The sequence below is a fragment of the Hypoxylon trugodes genome (assembly GCF_022578975.1).
Source record: "Hypoxylon trugodes strain CBS 135444 unplaced genomic scaffold F4822scaffold_7, whole genome shotgun sequence".
NCBI lineage: Eukaryota > Fungi > Ascomycota > Sordariomycetes > Xylariales > Hypoxylaceae > Hypoxylon > Hypoxylon trugodes.
In genome coordinates this window covers 2,126,039-2,147,617 of record NW_026250022.1, presented here as the reverse complement: position 1 = coordinate 2,147,617, position 21,579 = coordinate 2,126,039, and the positions used below count along the sequence as shown (strand labels likewise).

Below are 21,579 nucleotides of genomic sequence, written 5' to 3'. Positions count from 1 at the left end.
GACCTAGCCCCGTAGGTTCGTTTCACCGGTATCCCCCTTAGTTTCCCCTTTCTTTTCTGTAAATGCTCCGGAGGGCTTGCCTCGAGAAATGAATACGCCCCAATGCAAAGTTGGTATCTTCCAGCCGATGCCGGCACGGATTATTTATGTACAAAGTCCATTATGGGGGGTTAGATTTAGTCTATCAAGGCTGCGAAGCCTCGAGGCTTAGACGTGGGTGATATTGTATTCGGAGATGTCGCGCGATTTAGTTGCGTAGGAGTCGTGGGTGTTTCTATCTCGGTCGTCTTCTGGGGTTCGGTAGAATCATTAATAGGCTTGTTTCGAGGGCGTAGTGAGAATTCCTCGCGCATAACCGATCGGGGGGATAAGATAGTTAGTTCAGGCTCCGATTCGAGTTCACGTTTGGCCGGTACCTTGGAAGAGGTAACAGTAGACGCCTTGGTTGCCTTAAAGGTAGTGTTGATAGTAGCCTTGGGAAGCTTCGGCTCTGCCTTCTTGCTTTGTCTGGGCTTGCGTTGCGTCGCTTTCTTCTTGTCCTTGGGGGCTGAAGTAGTAGTTGTAGATGCGCCTTTAGTAGGGAAGGCAAGCTTGCTTTGCTTAGGCTGGGGCTTGGCTGTAGGCAGCGCTGCTCGCACCTTAGGACTAGCAGAAGGTGTAGGCATGCCTTGAACGTTGCCAATGGACTGTGGTTTCGCTTCAACTGGTGTGATGTCACGTGATTCTGTCTTGACAGACATGTCGGTCTCAGATGCAGTTTTTCTAATCTCGACCTGAAGCTCAACGCCACGAACCTTTTCTGCGTATTTCTTCTCATCAACAACCACGGTCTCCTCAATGCTCTCGTCGTAACGGGGCAGATGGACTAATGAGGCGACATCATCACATTTGCCTTGGACGACCAAATCCCAGCAGTTCTTCAAATCGGCGCCGGTAGGCTCAGGCTCGAGATTAATCCAGGCGGTAATTCCGTCCTTTCGTTCTCTTGTTACACGACACATGTCTTTGACCATGTTGCGCACACCGGGAATCTTCATGCTAGTACCAACCACGATAATCGCGTCGGGTCGGGCTCGAATATCGGCTCGGACAACATTGGCGATAGATTCCTCATCCGGGTTGTATTCATTGTAAAGAACCATTCGCGGTCGTAGCCTTCCAATGCCGTGGCTACGTTTGCCGGCATGGGAAGTTCGTACGTTGTCCGTTTCTTCGCATCCTTTGCAGAGGGGTGCTTCCGGACCCTCGAAAAGCGAACCATCAAAGTCGCTTATATCGCTGCATTTGGAACAGACCATCTTGGCCAGACCGCCATGAAGCTGGATCGTCTTGGGCCAAGGGCCCTTGGTGTTCAATGGGACATTTGTGGTGAGCGGCGGCATGGACGTATCCAGACCGTCCACATTTTGTGTGTAGAGGCGTAGTAGGCGACCTTCTTTAGCCAACGAAGCTATCAAATGGTGAAACGGGGTAGGCTCCGCGTTCTTCGTAAGATGCGATAGATCCCGAACCATTGTGTGGAAGGACGAGGTAGTGGAGTCATGCTTGTAGACAGACGCGTCAAATAAGTGTTTACCAGATCCCTTGAGTTTATGATCCTTAGGGAGAGTCGCGAATAGACCTGTGGAGGATCGGAAGTCGGGAACTATAGAATAGACAAATTAGCATAAAAATCAAAACAAAGCGAAAACAAACCACCCTAAAAAATGGAAAAATACGTACTTCCAGCAGACACAGAGATTCCCGCACCAGCAATTATGACAATCTTCTTCCTTTTACGCAAGGCAGCCGTCAATTGCTCTAGCAATCGCTCATCTTTCTCATTTTGCTCCGAGGCGGCTTTGAGGTCGAGATATTCGGTGGTACGGGGCTTGCGCTCGACACGACGTCGCTTGGTAGGTGGAGGACCATCAGGATTTACACGAATCTCATCCCCGACGGAGACAGGATCGGAGGACTTCATTGGCGACGCGCTCCCGGAGGAAGTGATCGTCGAAGGTGGTGATGGCAGGCGATTAGTTTCATAGCACATAGATGTTCGCGGTGATACTGTTGGCGATCTCGAAAGCATAGAGAGCGGAGAAGACGGCGGATTGGAAGAAGGAGGATCTGAAAGATCGGATGTTGAAGAAAATGAGATATCCACGTCCATAATGTGGGTCCGATTTCAATTAGACTTCGGGAAAGAGGGATAGAAATCAAGGGAACATAAAAGGTGAGAAGGTGTCGCCGTGTCCTGTGTGTTCTCGGAAAGAAGCAGGTGGGCGAAAGGAGAAATGGTAGGGCCGCGACTTTGTTGTAGAAAGTGCGACGATGAGACGGGAAAAGAAGAACTAAGATTAGGAAGACTAGGAAGACTAGGTAAGGTTGAGGTTGGCCTATGTCATGGCGCTATACCGAACAAGTAATTCGATAAACAACGTGATACAACCCCTTTATACCAATCAACACGTAAATCTTCGCACCGTGTTATCGTGGATACCTAGGTAGTTGATTGCAAACATATAAATAATTTTGTCCTTATCGCGTTGTTGTTTCTGGACAATTCGTGTGCGGGTGCAAGCAATTAGTGCCTTGTCACGGGTATGAAAAGGCGGAGGATTTGGGCTAGTTTGGGACGGGAGACGGCGGGACGGAGTGAGATGAGGTAAAAGGTGGAAAATTGGAAGGAATCCCTAGACCTTTTTGTCGGGGAGGTTGGAGAAAAAAGGTGACAAGAGGGACAAGAAGTCTATACCTAGATGGAACGGACAGAACGGACGGAACACACAATAAGTGCAATAGAAATCCGACAGGGCAAGCAAGCGCGAGTGAGAGTGAGAGCGAACAAGGCGGCGGGCTCCTCTTCCTTAATTCCTCTCTCGCTCTCTCCTCTTTCCTCTTTCCACTCCTCTTTTTAACTTTCGCTTATTAAACCAACAAGTTCCAAGCGCAAGCGCAAACCCAAGTCAGACCAGGTAAGGTCATCAGGCTATGTGGGCTATTTTGTATGATGATGAGTCTAACTCTAACTTAAAAATAATTGTACCTTTTTGGAGTATATATGTATGTAGTACTGAAGTATTCTCGGCTTGTCTAATTCTTAATTCTCGATGAGTGATGGGCCGTATTTCTATTTCGCTAATAATATAGCGTCGTTTGGACTAATACTAAACCATGTTTTTTTAAGAAAAGGTAGCGAGGTAAATAAAGAAAAAACGGCGTCAAAAATCAATTGGTATGTGATGTTTGATTCGAAACGTTACTTGCTGTATTCGAACAAGGCAATTTCGCCCACCGACAATTCCAATCATGAGAAAATCCGCTCTTCCTTTACCCCCTCTTTTCTGCGGCACATCTCTTTTTTCTCAAAAGGAAACAAAGATAATTTTTCCGGATCCTGGCTTGTATTGCCGAGAAATGCGAAGTGGCTGTCCCATTGCTTGATTAGTTCACTTCTATGCATAGCTGGGAAAGTCTGACATCTGACGTGTGCAGACGCCTTTTGTCACTAATGAAGAGCTTCGGAGTATGGAAGTATGGAAGTATGGACAATAGGTTTGTTTGGTGGTATAGATCGAGGCGAGTGTGATGTGACAATCTTTGCCCGCTTGCTACGGCACTGCATCCGCCGGTACATCCGAGTTGACCTGACTCGTCACCGGCTGCAGAGACGGCTTCCTAGGTCAAAACAATGCAACGGCGGGCTAATAATAATTGATAATAATTGGATATCAGGGAGGAGTTGCGTTTGCGACCGAGGGGGAGAAGAACCCTGCGTATACTTAAAAAAGTTAGAAGTTCCAAGTCTCGTTGCTCCGTGGTTGCCAGGGATAAATAAGAATGTGCCTCATGCCCCAGAACTTGAGGCTGACAACCTAGCTAACCGAGCCACAGTGCACGGTTCATAAGGGTTCCGGTTGGCTTTCAAGCCTCATCTAAAAAGGGTTAGGTCAACTTAGAAGTGATGGCGGATCGGATCTGACATTGGTCTCAATACGTAATGCCCGCATGGAGACCCACACCTCCCTTTTTACCCCCGGTCCCCCTTTGAACTAAACTTGGAGGACCCAATCGGCGGCGAGTCGCGAACCACAAACGGGATCCACAAGGTACATCCATGTATAATGTACGTACTGTATATGCGGATTATGTAAGATAAGATTACCACGTAACTAAACTCTTTATGTAATTGTACGCACTGTTCACTGTCTTTCACACGTCCAACACTCGTGGTAATGTCGATATTGTCTGTGCTACGAGTTGGAATTTTAGAATTAAAACGCTGCTCTTTCTTCACGTATAGCTTGCTTGTCCAAATATGAGTTTTCACAGTTGGTTTATTCTCTTCATATGAAATAGCCAGCCACTCACAGATTTTGGATGAAGTCCACTCATATCAATCATAGTATGGATGCGGATAGGATACCACCACCGACGTTGAAGCTCAGGCCATAGAGAAAGTTGCAACGAATCCCCAACCCTACCAAAACATTAAATCGCATCATTTTTAATATCCGTATTCCTAATGACGTCCGGCAAGATGCCTCTTATCTTGGATAACGCTATGGGCGGCGAAGCCATGCAGGTTGACTTAGACGATGTTGACGATCTATTCGGCGACGGAGCACCCCTTTCTCTCCCTCCACGCCCTGCAAGTAAACGCTTGCGCCAGAGACTAGATGAGCTCAGTGAACGAGGCTGCTGCCAGTAATTATTCCCCTCCCGCCATCTCCCTTTCTGCCAATGCCTATTTTAGATGATGAATCTAACTATTTGAAAGGAAATTAGTCTGGTCCAAAGGAGGCACCATAGCTTCCTTCACTCCAGACGGTCAAGCCCTGCAACTAAGATACATTCGTGCAGAAAATAAGGATGCTGCTTTTGCCCTAAGCGATCCCACTACTATCGCGCCATGGGCAAATCTCCCAGGTGGTCCCCTCGTTCATCTCACCTGGGGTCCCGTCAACTCAGAGCTCGCCGTTATCGACGCTGTGGGGAGGGTTCTCATCCTTAATTTCAACGCGAATCTCAACCGACCGTCTCTTTCTAGAAAATGGGAGGAGGATCCCGTCGACGATTCACAAGCCATCGTGGGAACCTATTGGCTCCAAAACCTTCCAGTTGCAAACCCGAGGGTATGTATCTACACCCCGTTCAATATACACGTTATTAACCGCTTGCTAGTCCCCCCCATACACACCGTGCTATGCGCCAGCTGTCAGAAACGGCAATGGAAACAATTACAACTATCAAATGACACCTATCATTAGCACCGGCCCGTGGCATCCACATCCAAATAAGTCAGCCCTTATATGTATTACCAAAATGGGCGTACTTAAGATGTTTTGGGGCCAGAGCAATGGTAAAATCGAGCAAACAACCTTAGAACTCGAAAATATCGGAATTGTAGATGATATGATAACCCATGCTGCAATATGTTCAGACAGGAGTAAGTCGGACGAGAAAGACTTTGGACGGAACCCGCTAACAATAGTAGCAAAAACCCTCATGATCGGTATGATAACCGCATCAAAACAATTGCGCGTCGTCCAAGTTGGCATCAATTGGGGCATTCCCAAAACCGAGGCCGGGCAAAATGCTCCTCAAGGCGGTTATCAACTTAGCCCATCACTCTCCAAGAGACACGTAGCAGTAACTAGCTGGTTTGAACCTGGCTTTAGAGATCTCCATCTTGACGCGTCTATGCCAAAAATCAGCCATATCGTGATGCTGCCTACAATACTTAAGGGGTCAACAAAAGAGTGGGCCCCGTTGGGAGTCCTGACTGTGCGATCTCTCATACCAGAACCACATTCACCATACTCCCACGAACCACAAAGTATTATTGACCGATGGGAACTCTCTTCAGACCAACAGCAGACTGTCAACTCTGCATTTGAACAGCTAGGAGCTAGGAGGAACAGTACTACCTCCAGTCCTCCGGTATGAATCACCTATAACTGTATAAGCCCTTTTACTAACCCTTACCTTAGAATAGTGGCAGACTAAAAAAGTTAGACCCCATAACTATCAACAAGGTTGTGATGGGTGTCGAACTCACCAATTTCGGAAAGGTTCTCTGTTTCACATATAACGATGGTAGTGTAGAATACCGAGATCGATTCACCATGGCCGAATTATACCATGAGACAAATCTAGATCGCATTAACTCGATCCATGACGCTGGGTTTTCGCAAAATGGAGAGCCATCATGTCAGTTTCCTCCCTGGAAATTCTTCCTATACGAGCTAATTAGCGATTTAGGCCTTCAAATAGCCCTTTCGCCAACGAACTTCTCTTTAGTTCAGCTATGCGAGGACGGTAAAGTGAAATGGCATAGCATCAATTATACGGCAGCAAATCCAGAGTCCATGACAGATGGTATGGCCCTTTACAACCCGAAACTAATCAAATGACTTACATCTCTCTAGCGCAGGTTTCTGCCCTGGTTGCCAGCTTTACCATATCAACTGCGCAAGCCGCATCTCATAGTGCAAATATAGACGATATCCTAGCCGTAGCCAGGAAGTTCGCCAATAAAGACGGTAAGACCAGAATTACACATACTGGTAACAGACTCGGAAAACCCTTAAAGCTAACATCAAACCAGCCTTTACGATTGAGTGGGTGAAAACCATGGTGCAAATGATGAAGATAACCGTTGACTACACCGAAGATGCCCCACACGACCATCTAATAAAGAACGGTGTTTTGCAGATGTGCCTAAGCATCAGTAACTATCTAGGATGGAGAGGTGATTCCAAACCGCGACAAGCTTGGGGGAAGCTCTCCATGGTGGCTCTAAATCTACGTAACATAGTTATCATGATTACACTCTCCAGTAACAACATCAGTGTGAATAAAGGCTCCATGACTCCACTCGATGAACCCGGTAAGTCTACTTATTCTTAAATAGTAGTGTCGTTGCTAAACAATTCTTTTAACAGATGTTGTCAACGCTTTGGCTGGTTGTGTCAAGTGGGCAACTGACTTACTCTGCTGGCTATGCGACTCGCTTTTCTGTCTCCTTGACGACGCCAAGTTTATGAGCCTCCTAAAACAACGTCAATCTCAACCGATGGCGGAGTACTTGCGCTCGAAGAACGAAATTGCCTTACACCTGATATTATGTTCGGCAACACGTGGTCTACTTTCCGCATTATGTCGCCGTATTACCCTTCTTGATTCTTTTTCTACCAAGGCTATAACCTGGTACGAGAAACGAGAAGAAAAAGCCGATCCAAATTGGGTCGATCCTCGTGCTGCCGCTCACGCTGCCCTATACACCGCATACCAGAAAATGCGTCGATGTACATCATCACTCGTCAAAGCTGATGAATTTGATAAGTTACTTGCTAGTTTAGGCGCTGATATACGTTCAGCCTACAACGAAGCACTTGCGGTTCTTAACCAACCTCCACAGGGTCAGAATTCGGGTGCGCCTAGACCTGAACCATCTCAAGAGGCTATCGCCCGCGGACGTCAACACTGCGAACTCAACATGCTCGTTTTGCAAGCACCCCCACCGTCCTTCGTAACTGTCGTTGCGAAATTCTTTAACAACGAATTAAGGGAATTCCGATCCCACGTAGACGTCGCGAAGCTATATTTCGGAGATTATTCGATCCTCGAGATTAACGACGAGCCTCGCGCCGTAGAGAAGAGACGAGCTAAGGGCTTGAGAGTGGACCTCTTCAAGAAGATAGTAATTTCGAGGAAACCTGTTGATGGTACTAGTGGAGGAGCTGCGAGGGCCCAAGCGTCGTGGAGAGGATGCGCTCGTTGTGCAAGCGTTATGGAGGATCTTGCCCTGATCAACAATAAGCCAGGCTTGACTTTCTTGCTTCGCCAACAATTTCATTGTTCTTGTGGCGGTCGGATGGCTGTTCTATCGCCAGAGACACGTCGGCGTAACTAAACTTGTTTATTAGCTTGGGACTGAGCGCTAATATACCCATACTACGATACGTAGAGATAGCGTAATAGTTTATTTGGTAGTCAGAATGAAGATTGGGTGATGATTTTTTGAATTGGTATAGTAGCCGCGTACACGGACTATATACATCGAATGCCTATCAACCTCTATCTGAGCCATCAACATCTTCTTGTGATGTAAATTGTTTTAGACCTGTGTATCGCCAATTCGACACGTAAGTCTCAAATGCATTTTCGCCATATTTCCCGTTTGTAGTTGCGTAGACTCCGAGAACAACACCTGAGTAGTACGGCACCAACTCATCACCCCGACAATACCCAAAAACACGTAGCTCACCTTCGTCACCAGCCGGACCAGCTGAGAATGCAAAGTGCGTGCTATTCACAGCTTCAATCTGCAACGTCAATTTACGCCCAGCCCAATCTTCCGGTAACTCGTAAACCTCGCTCGGCGCGCCTAGAAGCCCATGATACGGCGTCTCGGAGTGTCCTCTAAACCGCAAATACGGCTTCACCTCTCCACTACTCCCTTGCGCAGTAGACTTAAGCATAACAACACCAAGATCAAAATGCTGCGCCTGGTCCTGAATCACCGAAACACCGACCTCCATCTCCTCCTTCATCAACGAATTCGCCCAATCAACATCAATCCGAAACCGGAAGAGCGAGTGGGCCATCCGCCGTCCGACAAACGTCTGGCCGCGACCAAGCGCAAAGTCCCCATCAAAACCGGTGAGGTTAAGAACGGAGGACTTGAGAGCGAGGGTGTTCCAGTGGCCTGGTGGGGACACGACATAATTCCGCAATTTCGGGAGACGCCAGTGGATGAAGTGGATTGGGAGTTGGGTTCCTGGCGCGAAGGTAATGTTATCATCGGCGTCGCTGAGTTGCCCTTCGCCTTGTGAAGGTACGGCGGTTTCGGGGAGGGGCCAGCCGGACATGGTACCTGAAATAGGCGTAAATATCGGCCACCCGCCTTCGTCCCAGGTTACTGGCGTCAGAACGGTTTCTCGCCCGATGGGGAAGTTCGCGGAATACGGCGCTTCACCGTAGGATCCGCCCGCGCGGACTGCGAGTGCGACACCCCACCAATTTCCGTTTGCGTCTTGGAACAGGTCGGCGTGGCCTACGGCTTGGAAGTAGGATGAAGTGTCGCTGGCGGCGGTTAACAGGGGGTTATTGGGTGCTGGCTCGTACGGCCCTTGGAGACTGCGTGATCGCGCCATGGTTACCATGTGGTGCTCACGTGTCCCGCCTTCGGCGAGGAGCAGGTAGTACCACCCATCGCGCTTAAAGATGTGCGGCGCTTCTGGTGATGCACCGCCTGTCCCGTTCCAGGGCATGATGATCTCGCCGATTTCACCTGTTTCTAGGTCGAGCGGCGCGTGCATGATTCCTGGGTAGTAAGCTGCGGTGTGAGCGCCGGAGACGTACGTCTTGCCATCCTCGTCCCAGAAGGGACTTGGGTCGAACCCTGGGAAAGAGAAATGCACCGGGTCGGACCATGCGTCAGACGTATAGGGGTCCTCGGTCGTTAGGAGGAAGTTGTCCCATCGTGAATCGTTGACGCGTGGGAGCTGCTGGTTCACTAACGTGGTCGTAAGGTAGAAGATACCCTCGCGAAAACGGAGTGTTGGCGCATAGATGCCGCTTGTCGCTTTCGGCAGGAAAGCCATGCCCGGGAGCTGATCCGCGCGGCTGAAGGCGTTGGAAACATGTTTCCAGTGGATCAGGTCCTTGCTAGCATGGATGGGCAGACCCGGAAAGGCGAGGAAGCTTGATGACACGCAGAACCATGTACTATCGAACTCGGGCACGAAAATACAGCTCGGATCCGGGTGGAATCCACTGATTATCGGGTTTTGAAAAGTTGAGTTCTCTGCTGACACTCCACCTAGCTGGAGGAGAGCTAAGGCGTACACCAAATAGTGAAACGGTTGCATCTTTGTTTCTCCTTTGACCCGGTTAGAAAGGCAGTGAACCAATTGAGGCCCGTCAATTATGGACGTTTCACGTAGATGCGAGACATGCTGTCTTATAATAGTTCAGATCATTTCCTTAACGACAGGCTTATAGGTGATGGTTCTCTTTAACCCCGCCTTGAGGACTACCTAAGTAGTGACCTAGACAGACAACAAGTCTTGGTATACTCCACGTTCGGGATAATGATCCCGAATCCATTTCCCTTTTCCGATGTGGTATACCCGCGAAAAGTAGAAATTGTCGACTTTGCCTTTTTTTGAAGGCATGTCTTGAAAACCCCAGACGACTCCAACCAAGCTTGAGGCTTTAGGGTGCTTGGCTTAGAGCGACAAGCCACTACCTAAGCAAGGCTATCGCCGAGACGAGTCTGACTCCGCGGAGCTTTCACCGTCCCCAAACGAGGCAGCTTGACGTCTTCACCGGATGTCTCCCTGTCGTTTGTCGCATTAGCAAAGGTATGAGGGGAGCTGAATGAGCCGCTAGCTGCCGTCTAGTTACCGACATTTATATATGTACCACGGTGAGAAAATCCAGAAAAAGTTTTTAAAAGCCCGAGATTACTAATATGTAGCGATACAAGATCGAAGATGCCGAGGGGCGTCTTAGGTAAGATACAGCGGCTCGGTCCTATTTGGGCCAGCTCCTTGCCAGCCCTTATCCGATCCTGATCCGATCCGAAATCGGAAAACCGAGTTCGGCCTACTCCGATGAGCTCTGTACTACGTCATCGACGATGCCTTCACTCCTTGGCCGCCCCCTAGAAACTCCATTTATTACCGAACCCGAAATCCGTCATACCTCTAATAATTCGGACCTAGGTGGGTAGAGAATTATCAAGCATTATGAAGAGAATATCGTTTAATCTAACGATAAACCTAACGCCCTAGCTGCTGTTGCTACTTTGTGACTCGGACATTAGATCATAAGGGCCCCGGAGAAGGGGAGATACTATATGCGCTTTCATCCTACCTAGGTAGGTGATTCAGGTGCTTACTTGAGGGTTACTCATTTACGCAGAAGATCATACCGATATTTGATATCGATTCTTCTGTCGTAGAACTATAGTGCTGACTGGTGGCGTCGTCTACTAAGACATATTTATTACTTTAATCAGAGGCTCATGGATATTTTGAGGTTGTGAAACATCATTGAGCGTTGTTCGCTGATAAACCAGACGTGACACGGAGATGGTTAACTTGCACGTCGTCTTAGATATTGGTTAGCCGTGAGGTGTCCAATGTCATTCAGCACGCATCTTACTGACTAGGTTTATATTACGCACAGCTGAACTGCATTTCCCATCTGTTGATCGAGAAGCACTATCCCGCTGCCCATTCAGCGATCGATGGGAGCAAGCTCGTCCTCATGCAGGTAATATATTGGAGACGAAATTTCCCTACTCTGCAAAGTATGCGATCAGATCTTAGATTGTCACCTATGATTTTCAGTATAAATGTCGGTGCCCTTCGTGGATTGTATGAACATGAACCTAGATATCTCCATCAACGCGTTCCTACCGCCTTGCGAGAACATTCTCTATTATATTTGCAAGTATGTCTAGTCACAGCGAAAAAGAACTTCTAGCGAAGAGGCTCAAAGGCCAAAAACTCGTTATCCCAGACATACGCCCGATTTTCGCACATTGGCCATCCCGAGTGAACGAGAACTACCAAGAGGTAAAAGAAGAGGTTGACAATCGGCTTGCTGCGTAAGGAAATTCCCTTTGATTCATTTCGGAAGTATATTGATAGCCAGTAGACAATCTATGAAGGAGGAAGCCCGCAGAGCATTCAATGATATGAACCCAGCTTTGCTGACAGCATCGTAAGTTCACCCCTTCGGACCCCTCGGTCATCAGCCCCCCCAAAATGCAGAAAATTTGATACGCAAGTAGATGGTGGCCAACTACTCCGAAGGATCACTATCGAGTCCTAATAGACTTAATTATCTGGTTCGCCTATTGGGATGATCTCGTCGAGAAGCTCACCCCTGACCCGGAAGCTTCCGAAGGACTTCGTGGTGATACAAAGGTTCTCGTACGCCAGTCGCTCGGCTTAGCAGGACCAGAGGAGAAAATGGCCATAACCAACCCTCTAATTCTCGGGTTCAGGGGCATCGGCGAGGAAGTATGCAAGGTTTACGATGAAGGTAAAGTTTCAGAACCTTTTCACCATTGGTCTAGCAACTAACTCTCGGATTGTCGTATAGAGCAGCGAAGAACCGTGTTAGCCCACTTCGAAGAATACATTGATTCGACGGTCCTTGAGGCAGAGGCGAACCGGAGCGACAAGTTGCCCAGCCTCAAGAGATACTGGGAGGTGAGGATATTGACGAGTGGCATGGGTGCATTACTCGCCGTCACTGAGTATGTATCAAAAACGACGCCCTGTATTGGTGGGAGTACTGACAGAAAACTAGGTTTGCTACTCAAGCCAAGTTACCCCCCAAATTGGTCAACTCAGCGGTATTTGAGACCCTTTGGGTGACCACTATTATCATCAACTCGATGTATGTCCGCAGCGCTTCATATGATATAGAGAGACAACTGATACAAGGCTAGTGTAAATGACTTGGTATCATTCAAGAAAGAGATGGTAAGTCGCACAATATCTTGGGAAAGTATGCATGAATGTTTTGAATTGACATTTCACGACAGAAAGCAGGGAGTGTGCTGAGCTCCATTGCCATACTCTACGCCCAAGTGGATAACCTTGACGCGGCGGTGCAAATGTCACTCGCCCACCTCAAAATCCTCGTTGGCGAGTTTGATCGCGCGGCCGACACGTTATTATCGAAGTTTCCTATGGGCCCCGATGAGGTCGATTCCGTCTCGAAAGCCATCGATGCCCTTCGGATGATCAATACCGGGAACTTGGAGTGGAGGTTTGTGCAACCCCTTAATGGTGATTATGGCATCCAAACTAACGTCTTACTCAGCTTACAGGCGAGGCGGTATGGTGTCTGCGACTTCATAACAGATGCTGGACAGATTGAGCTGGTTCTATGATTGTCAAGTATTTCGTTATCTGTTTGGTACCTGGAGTTCTGAGCAAAACTCAACCTGGTTTACTAAGCATTATTGCAGACCAACGCGTTTGAATAGCTTAAGAAATATTAGATGTTCGTTTTTTTCCCCTTACATAGGTGTATTCTTCATGTCTTCACAACATGTAGTTACCCAGGTAGAATCATGCTTTTAGTCTCCAGCTACTTAGATATTTAGAATAACCTTCATCTGATAGAAACCACCATGCACCCCTTCTAACTCTGATTGAGACTGATGTTTGTGACTCTTGCCATTCGATATCGAGTCCAATTCTTTACTTTGGATGTGCTCATCTCTCGGACCTCACCCAACTCTTCGTATAAATCAAACCCCCACCTTATTCCTTGATGCTCGTTATCTTCATCATGTATATGCGCACTATATGAAGTCGTATCTGCTGACTAGGTACCGTTCAAGGATATTGTATATGTGGGCCTCAAGGGTCTTTAATCTAATGATCCGGACAAGAACCATGGTAATAAGAATTTCGAGTGTTCTCATAGGTATTACACCATATTGCATCTTAAAAAGAACGATAAACAGATCCTCAATCAAGATTGGACTTTCACATAGATACTCCAATTCTTCAGCTATGATTGTTTACCTAATATCTTTAATACAGGTTGAATACTATCCCAAAAAGGGTCGAAGGGAGAAGCGGTATGACTTTATATGAACATAACTAGACTATAAAGACGAGAAATCCACTGATAAGCTTCAATAGTTAACAGCTTGAGGTGTTTAGGTTATCAAAAGACGCCGGATGACCGCCACAAGAGTGAGGGGTGAATACGGTTAACTACCGCACGTCCGTCGCTAGAAATACCAAAAGAAGTATTTTTATCATTAAGATCATCCTTAAGGTTCCCGGCACTCGAACTCTGAGGGGAACCCGGCGCGACCTTGGCGGGAACCACATCTGACGCGACCCTATCCCGGCTTGGAGCTTCAACTGTTTTTTCCCGAAAAAGGGGTGAGTGGAGGTCTAAGCAAGCAACGCAGTGTCACGACGGGATGGAATAGCTAGGGATATACGATACCTAATGCATCGTGACAGAAAAGAGTTGCAATGCCATGCCGACCCTGCATTATCGGGCGTCTTGGTTGCGTGCTGAGGGGAATTCATGTCGTGTGCACATCTCCTTTTCCCTGTTCGTGACAATAGCTCGCAACCGAATCACTTGAACTTAAGCGTATTTAAAGTTGAGCTATTCACTCCCTCATCTATCTATCCATATCTCAATACTCTCTCCGGGCGTTATAATAATTATAGTCTTTCGGCCCAGACTTAGGTATTGTCCCCTTTTACTTTTCACGGGCAGCATCAAGTTAGAGACTGAATTGCCTACTACTGTAATTCCTAATCAACCGAAATACCTAATTCCATAATGAAGTTCTTCGGCACTCTTTTGATAGCCCCGTTTGCTGCCCTCGCGGCACCCATCTTAGAGGCACGTGGTGAAGCCATCCCGGGTAAATGGATTGCCGTCCTCAAACCCGATAACTCGGCCGATGTTATCGCCAGCTCGGTGACCAAACTCTTGGGTGGTGTAGCTCCTAAACACACTTACCAGATTGGCGATTTCCACGGGTATTCGATTTCCGCGTCCGACGATGTAATTAACTCGATCGCGGATCTAGCCGAAGTGAGTCTAAGCCCTAATTTACTCAGTAACAGACATGGTTAATAATTCTATAGGTAGCTTATATCGAGCCCGACGCAAAAATAAGCATCGCATCCCTAACAACGCAAAGCGCCGCGCCATGGGGTCTAGCACGGATCTCCAGCCGGACACCGGGCACCTCCGAGTACAGATACGACGAGTCCGCGGGCGAGGGCACATACGCGTACATCATCGACACGGGGATTTTCATCGATCACCCAGAATTCGAGGGTCGTGCCAAATGGGGCGCCAACTTCGTCGATGGCAACACAAACGACACTGATGAGAACGGGCACGGCACACACGTAGCCGGAACTACCGGCTCTGCGACTTATGGTGTGGCTAAGAAGGCGAATCTAGTCGCGGTCAAGGTTTTGAATGCGGATGGATCGGGGGCGATCAGCCAGGTCATCGCGGGGCTTCAGTGGGCTGTTGATGATGCTACTTCGAATAAACGTGAATATCACACCTTCCTTTTCACAATTGGGATGGTCATAATTAACGAGTTAATTGCAGGAATCGGAAAGGCAGTAGCCAACATATCCCTCGGGGCCCTACGTATCCTCTCCTCATCCGTCAACACCGCCGCCGCCGCCGCCGTCAAAGCAGGTCTCTTCCTAGCCGTCGCCGCAGGTAACGGCAACCTAGATGCCTCTCTCTTTTCCCCAGCTTCCGAGCCAACAGTATGCACAGTCGGCGCAACCGACTCATCCGATGCGCGCGCCTCATTTTCAAACTGGGGCGCTTTAATCGATGTCTTTGCGCCTGGCGTGGATATCCTATCTACATGGAACAACGGCAGCACAGGCGTAATCTCCGGGACTTCGATGGCGACACCGCATATCACAGGTCTAGGAGCCTATCTCTTAGCTCTCGAGGGCGCGAAGGATCCGATTGCGTTATGCGATCGCATTCAGAAGCTCGCGACGGCGAATATTGTGACGGATTCGTTGTCTGTTAATAATATCTTGGCGTATAACGGACAGTCGTGACGGCTACCTGTACGTTGAGTTGGGATACGAGGGATTTAGTGGATATGATACGCACGTATGGTACATTTCTTGAATTTTGTATGTGCTTAAGGTTAGGATATGGATGCAGCATTATCTTGCATTTATTTATGATTTAGAACGTTAGCATATGGATACGATACGATACTTAATTTTACGATTTGACAGATGCAGCATCGTGTTCTCCCTCGGGTACGAGCAAGCCATGCAGTCCCTTGTACGGTGCAGGCTCAGCAGGTTTCCACCCATTCTTCTGCAATAGGTTCTCGTCTTCGAGCTTGTAAACTTGGATATGCAGAGGCCGGCAGCATTTAATCATCTCCTTTTCACTGTCGGCTCCGAAGCCCCATCGCGATAGGTCACCGCCTGGACAAGTACCTGTTTGGTCTCAGTAACACAACCACATAAACGGGGTTCTGTGAAAAGAAATGGGACATACTCAATGCCATCAACACATCCTGCTCAGCCAGGAACTCAATATAATCTCCCCTTTCTGCCGGACACGGACTCATGAAGTAACGGCCTTGCTCATCCAGACCTGTGACTTGGAATAAATTAATCACATCATGCACATCGCCCTCATTTAGACCAAACGGGAGCACTGCTCGCGTGAGATTAGAGCGGCAGTGGAAATCGTATCCCTTCCCAGACAATACGCTAGAGATATATCCATCGCATCCCGTGCCTAATAAATCGTGAACTCTGCCGCCGTTCTCATCGACGCCGTACCACGATAGACTATCGCCGACGATAGTAACAAGCGGTCGCATAAACGGCAAGCAAGACCACAGTCTATCGCCCGTCGAAACGTGGGATGCATGCAATTGCTTAGTCCGAGCCGCCCAGAATTTTTCTCGAGGGTTATGCGCATTCCAGATATTTAAATCGCCGACCTGTGGTCCTTCCGGGGTGCTGATCCGAATAATAGATCCAGCGGGTGCTTTCCAAGCTCTCCCCGATCTAATCGGAATCGTGAACTCTTCTATAAGTGATCGCGGGGCTGTTGCGATGCCATTGTATAGGTCCTTGTCCACTGTGAGGGGTGACCCGGATACGGGGAGGTACGCCGGTGTCGGCTTTGGGACTGGCTTCCGAGCTTTAAGGCGGGCCTCGGCGTTCTCTTTGCTTAAAGACATGTTGAAGGTGAATTGTTATAATATTTTGTCTACTGCTTTCACTATAACTCTGGAGTCTTAATATATTGAACCATGAGGGCTCATACGAAGGGTTGATTATAAAGGTGTTGACTGATGGTGTCGATGATGCAACGAGGGTGGTGCGGAGTAAGGATATCTAAGTGGATAATTTTTATAACAAGAACATGAGGCTTTGAAATCAACCTCCATAACCGCTGAAGCAATTATCTAATAACGATACGTCAAAATCGATATAATATCTTAAAGGCCGATCAAATCCCGAAGAAAATCATATTTCCGATAATGTGGTCGTAGTGCCGAGGAGAAGCTGCTACTACGGGTCGATCTGGGGAAAGAAACAAGGCGCTTGCTTATAAATGGACCTCATAACTCTGTTGGCTTGGTCTTATTAATAGTTATGCGGTTACATCGTGGAGGTTGTAATCTGAGAGCCGTAAGGCTGTAATAACATAGAAGATTGACGGTATTGCCGTACCAGTCCAGTCAGACGGAGTTGGCTAGAGTTATGAACTGGTAGGTTATTTTTGCTACATGGGAAGTTGGGATTTACTGCTAGGATGGTGTCCTTATGGTCAATACATCACAACATAGTTGAAAAGGGACATGCGTCTTTACTAGTCTATTAGTGGGCGGGAAGACTGACCTAAGTAGCAATCCGCCCTCTGAACGATATGTACATAATTTACTCTTGCTTTTGGGCATACAATCATCGTCGGCACAACTCCCAACTTCTTCCGGGGTAGCCAGACAAATGTAGACGTGAGAGTAGATCTAAAGTGGTCGGATCGATGCCGCGATTTGCCTTGAAAAAGATAGTGTCGTATGGGTGAAGGTTGGTACCGAAATATTTGCCGTCGTATAGTAAGTCCTTCGGATGTTCGTCGCACTTGTCGAGGTACTGTTCGCCTTGAAAAGCCGACATCATTGCCGATATTTGGTATCCTGCATTTCTGATGACGCTAGTGGCGCCGACTTCAGCATGGATGGCTTGATGAAACTCCTCATAACAGCCACCAAATGCGACCGTATCGTTCGCGGTTCCGTAGGGATCGAGCTCGGACGAATTTGATGGCGGATAGAGTAGAAACTCCATTCCGATATTGTCGGTCGCCCAAATCATCGATTGAACATGTGGCTTGGGGCTGCAGTTAATTGTCATACCAACCAATTTCACATCATCCGTCACACGATCTAGGTAGGCATCGCTCCAACATTGCTTGCTCCAATGAGGAATAAATGGACCTCGCAGACTCGCATTTATCGTGATGAAATGCTGATATTTTTTCCAGAGGTCATCCGCTCTTAGTACCTCACCAAATGCACCTAGATCAAAGCAGACATTGGGTCTTTGGACGACACGGATGTTCTTTTCTTTCGGGATGAGATCAGCGACGTCGGTCTCGCCATTGAGAATGAATATAAAGTCTGCTGAACCATGAAGACCTTGATCGAGGAAGAACTTTAGATTTTCGCGCGCGTTCTGGGATTCCTTGTAGGCGTAGAGAATTAAAGGAGGATCATGTCTTCTTAGAGGCAGACGCAGAGCGAGGCTGAGTGGTTGGTGGAACTAAGACGGGATTAGTTTTGAAATGTCTCTATTCCGAGGTTGGCGACTAACGAATGACAGCTGCCTAACTATAGCAGCTAATGACCAGACGAAGACCAATGTTATCAACGCTATTATGCCGCCCTTCCTCGATAGGTTCGATACGGAAATGGCTGGAGCCATGACATTGAGCTGTATGTTAGAAGCTCGAGGATCACGAGCGTGTTGAAAAAAACCTCGAGATGCTCTAGAATGATAGTGCTATATCAATGGTTGGTGGCTTAGGGGCGTTTGCTGGTACGGAGGTCTTAGTTTGGTCAAACATCTGCGTCTCACCACGGCTCACCTACGCCGCAAAGGTCAAGATGAACAGAAGGACCGAATGGTCTTAAATGAGGGCTGGCCATTGTAGCAAAAAATTATCATCTGGATTCACACAATTTCTTCACTATGAGTCGGACTGAAATGAATCCGTTTCGGGTTGTCGAAACACGTGGACAAGGCCAGTGAATCGCTTAGATTTAAACGTACGCCTGGCATCCCATAGATAGGTTCTAAAGCCGTAGATATGTGAATGCGTAAACTTTAGGTAGGTATGTAGTTCATGTAAGATATGTCCTTGAAGCTGTGTGCGACTTGGCTGGCACACAATGCTCGGCGATGGGATGAGTTAGGCTCGGTGGTATAAAACCTATAGAATACGAGCTTCTTGGCCGGTTAGTTCCTAACTATCACGTCGAATGGTGTTATACACTAGAACTGGGGACATTGATGCATCGGAATTCTTGAATAGTACGTGTTTCCATAGAATCATGCAGAAGATGATGGTTTAGAGACTTGGTGTTTTGATAGATAAAATAATAGAATGGAAATGGTTTGTTTAGATGAGATGAGACCGGACAGTGTTGATTGGTCTGGGGGGTAGCTTTGGGAGGTGCGGGGCAGTAAGCAAGGACGCCCCTGCTGTGGTTCATTTGCTGGTCTCTTGTAAACTCCGTAAGGTTGGATACATACATATGTACCTAGCAATTAGGGAAGTCATCACGATAACAATGAACTTTAACTTTAACAAACCTCGACATTTGATGCCTAGCCCGGAAGTATCTTTCTATCTTTTTGATTATTCTTCTGCGTCTCGTCTATACCCTTGGAATAGTGCAGCATAAACGACAATCCTTGTCTGGAAATCCCTGGTATACCGAAATACATTCAGTCAACATGGGTTTAATGGATCAACTTCCACCAGAGATCCTATTTCACATACTCGAATGGACTGTCATAGCTCTCTATGGCAACAAGAACGATCTCTTACAGCTGCGCACTACTTGCAAAATGTTTGACGAGATTTTGAAACCCTTTGCTCTTCGAACTCTCCAACTGGAATTCACGCGTCTAAATAAGTCCACGAGAGAGACGAATCCGCTGGACGATGATGCATTGTGCCGCGCTGGCCCTGTATGTCGGGCTCTATATCTCGACATGATGGTGGTGAGGGATGAGGGTATGCATTCTATCTACCTACCTACCTCTAATACACTTTTAAATTAATGCTAGATTGTGTGTGCTAAGAGTACCATGTGATATTGTAGGTGAAGTTAGATTTCTAAGCGAATTGTTTTCTCATATTGGCGCGATGGATGACTTCACGGCGAATTTACGACATAAATTTTGCATGACCGAGACGTCCTTCACCGAGATTGACTACCGTCGCCAACTTGGCACCATGCTCGAATATGCCCCGAACGTCGAAGCCGTGAAGCTGAACCTTCCTTTCCAGTTGGTATATCCGAGACAGTATCGAGCCGCTACAATAATACTAGGGAATAGCTTTGAGGCGCTGGTACAGCGGCCTGAGGAGTCACGGACCTTAAAAACATTGGTTCTTGAAAATCTATCCAATATATCGGTAGTGAGCCTCTGGCGTAACCCGCAAGACGTCAAGAACATCATTACTGTTTTCAGTGATCTTCGGCACTTGTTTATGTCGGTACGGCGAAATGAAGAGGGCCAAACTCACACCATCAGCTTCCGAAATCGCCTATGGGAAATGATAGGAAAGGCAGAGAAGCTCGAAAGCCTATGTCTTGTCGATCTAGACGCCATCGAGAAATCCGAGGTGAAAGTTAAGGTCACCTCACTGCTAGACGCAAGCATCGAGGATTGGCAATCCAGATGTATACCGACTATTACGAAGCCTCCTAAATCAGTTCTACCGAACTTGACCTTCTTGGAACTGCGCCAAGTCGAAGTCATGGGTTGCGACCTTTTATCGATGTTCAAGTACTTCGTTAAGTCCCTCCGGGAACTGTACTTAGATGGAGTCTGGCTTAAAGCCGTACATCTACCACAAAATCCCCATCATAGTACTTGTAACCTCTGGATCGGCCTTCCCAATATGCGGCCTCAGTCCGATCAGCGCTGGATAGCGACGTATCTACGCCAGATCCGATCCAGGTTACGCGTCTGCCGCGTTGCTAACCTAGGCTATGATCAGTTCATTCTAAACGCTCTCTACCAGTTATCCGGGAGCGGGCCGAAATTCGACTTAGCAGACCCATGCGATCTCTCACGTACCTTGGAGCAGCGCTTCGTCGAAGTAGCCATGGGGATAGAACAACCGCCCGCTCCCGACGGATCTCCAGTTGTCTACCTACCAGAGGAACCATTGCAAGACGCATGGGCCCTAGCCGATCGCTCTCGCACAGAAAATCCACTCAAACTGGAAGACTGGGACGCGCGATACTATCTAGCTACCCACCCGAGTCCGACATCCTCTTGGCAGCACTCGATCGACGGCCAGTTCCCCAATGGCAACCAATTCACCCTCAACACCTTGCAAGGCTTCGCGGAGAACGCATATCACGGTATGGCCTTGCTCAACGAGCTTAGCCAGCTTAGTGAGGCGGCGGACGTGGAAGGGTCTGCCGAGGAAGAGGGCGGGTTCGTTGCTTAGGGTTACGAATTATTCTTTTATTTTCTTCAAAGCGTTTATCGGTTTCTTCATGACTACCTAGGTAACTAAGGCTTTGATGATTGATGACAATTTTCTTTAATCTCTACTACGTTTACCGAGGCTTTTTGCCCGTAAAATATTCACTGTTGTACCTAGGTAGTTAGAAATAGCTTGGGATAGCGCTGCCTGGGCGTCTTACTCACGCTGATTAAGCCTTAATTCTAGTAGGCATCAGTATTAAAACACTCATTATTAACCGGTCATTCCGTTCCATCGCAATCACTTTAAAAACTATTTAAATTC

At 47.6% G+C, this 21,579-nt stretch overlaps 8 protein-coding genes across 8 annotated transcripts; 4 read left to right on the top strand and 4 right to left on the bottom strand.

Annotated features, from left to right (window-relative positions):
* Positions 1-60: 60 nt before the first annotated feature.
* Positions 61-2,446, bottom strand: F4822DRAFT_324760 (DHS-like NAD/FAD-binding domain-containing protein). The gene is made up of 2 exons (XM_051455524.1): positions 1,723-2,446; positions 61-1,645 (listed from the first exon to the last, which is right to left on the bottom strand). The coding sequence occupies exons 1-2, from the start codon at positions 2,150-2,152 to the stop codon at positions 177-179; spliced, it is 1,899 nt and encodes a 632-aa protein (XP_051312484.1). The 5' UTR covers positions 2,153-2,446; the 3' UTR covers positions 61-176.
* Positions 2,447-4,406: 1,960 nt separating this feature from the next.
* On the top strand, positions 4,407-7,979 carry F4822DRAFT_324739 (RNA polymerase II mediator complex subunit Sin4). The gene is made up of 9 exons (XM_051455523.1): positions 4,407-4,689; positions 4,763-5,117; positions 5,167-5,431; positions 5,480-5,925; positions 5,976-6,195; positions 6,247-6,363; positions 6,414-6,527; positions 6,593-6,874; positions 6,930-7,979. The coding sequence occupies exons 1-9, from the start codon at positions 4,508-4,510 to the stop codon at positions 7,898-7,900; spliced, it is 2,952 nt and encodes a 983-aa protein (XP_051312483.1). The 5' UTR covers positions 4,407-4,507; the 3' UTR covers positions 7,901-7,979.
* Positions 7,980-8,041: 62 nt separating this feature from the next.
* F4822DRAFT_411020 (beta-xylosidase) lies at positions 8,042-10,493 on the bottom strand. The gene is made up of 2 exons (XM_051458817.1): positions 10,403-10,493; positions 8,042-10,331 (listed from the first exon to the last, which is right to left on the bottom strand). The coding sequence occupies exon 2, from the start codon at positions 9,858-9,860 to the stop codon at positions 8,058-8,060; it is 1,803 nt and encodes a 600-aa protein (XP_051312482.1). The 5' UTR covers positions 9,861-10,331; positions 10,403-10,493; the 3' UTR covers positions 8,042-8,057.
* An 846-nt stretch (positions 10,494-11,339) lies between these two features.
* F4822DRAFT_444999 (terpenoid synthase) lies at positions 11,340-13,105 on the top strand. Its single transcript, XM_051463314.1, has 8 exons — positions 11,340-11,608; positions 11,659-11,724; positions 11,795-12,048; positions 12,109-12,265; positions 12,319-12,408; positions 12,461-12,494; positions 12,557-12,783; positions 12,838-13,105. Exons 1-8 carry the CDS (start codon positions 11,454-11,456, stop codon positions 12,905-12,907), a joined length of 1,053 nt encoding a protein of 350 aa, XP_051312481.1. The 5' UTR covers positions 11,340-11,453; the 3' UTR covers positions 12,908-13,105.
* Positions 13,106-14,334: 1,229 nt separating this feature from the next.
* On the top strand, positions 14,335-15,602 carry F4822DRAFT_437997 (oryzin precursor; the record flags this gene model as incomplete). Its single annotated transcript, XM_051462463.1, has 3 exons — positions 14,335-14,592; positions 14,646-15,066; positions 15,127-15,602. The coding sequence occupies 3 exons, from the start codon at positions 14,335-14,337 to the stop codon at positions 15,600-15,602; spliced, it is 1,155 nt and encodes a 384-aa protein (XP_051312480.1).
* Positions 15,603-15,688: 86 nt separating this feature from the next.
* F4822DRAFT_324686 (uncharacterized protein) lies at positions 15,689-17,119 on the bottom strand. Its single transcript, XM_051455522.1, has 2 exons — positions 16,060-17,119; positions 15,689-15,998 (listed from the first exon to the last, which is right to left on the bottom strand). The coding sequence occupies exons 1-2, from the start codon at positions 16,754-16,756 to the stop codon at positions 15,775-15,777; spliced, it is 921 nt and encodes a 306-aa protein (XP_051312479.1). The 5' UTR covers positions 16,757-17,119; the 3' UTR covers positions 15,689-15,774.
* Positions 17,120-18,815, bottom strand: F4822DRAFT_324685 (uncharacterized protein). Its single transcript, XM_051455521.1, has 3 exons — positions 18,674-18,815; positions 18,396-18,617; positions 17,120-18,344 (listed from the first exon to the last, which is right to left on the bottom strand). The coding sequence occupies exons 2-3, from the start codon at positions 18,504-18,506 to the stop codon at positions 17,484-17,486; spliced, it is 972 nt and encodes a 323-aa protein (XP_051312478.1). The 5' UTR covers positions 18,507-18,617; positions 18,674-18,815; the 3' UTR covers positions 17,120-17,483.
* Positions 18,816-19,324: 509 nt separating this feature from the next.
* On the top strand, positions 19,325-21,560 carry F4822DRAFT_324649 (uncharacterized protein). The gene is made up of 2 exons (XM_051455520.1): positions 19,325-19,824; positions 19,913-21,560. The coding sequence occupies exons 1-2, from the start codon at positions 19,542-19,544 to the stop codon at positions 21,274-21,276; spliced, it is 1,647 nt and encodes a 548-aa protein (XP_051312477.1). The 5' UTR covers positions 19,325-19,541; the 3' UTR covers positions 21,277-21,560.
* The last annotated feature ends 19 nt before the right edge of the window (positions 21,561-21,579 follow it).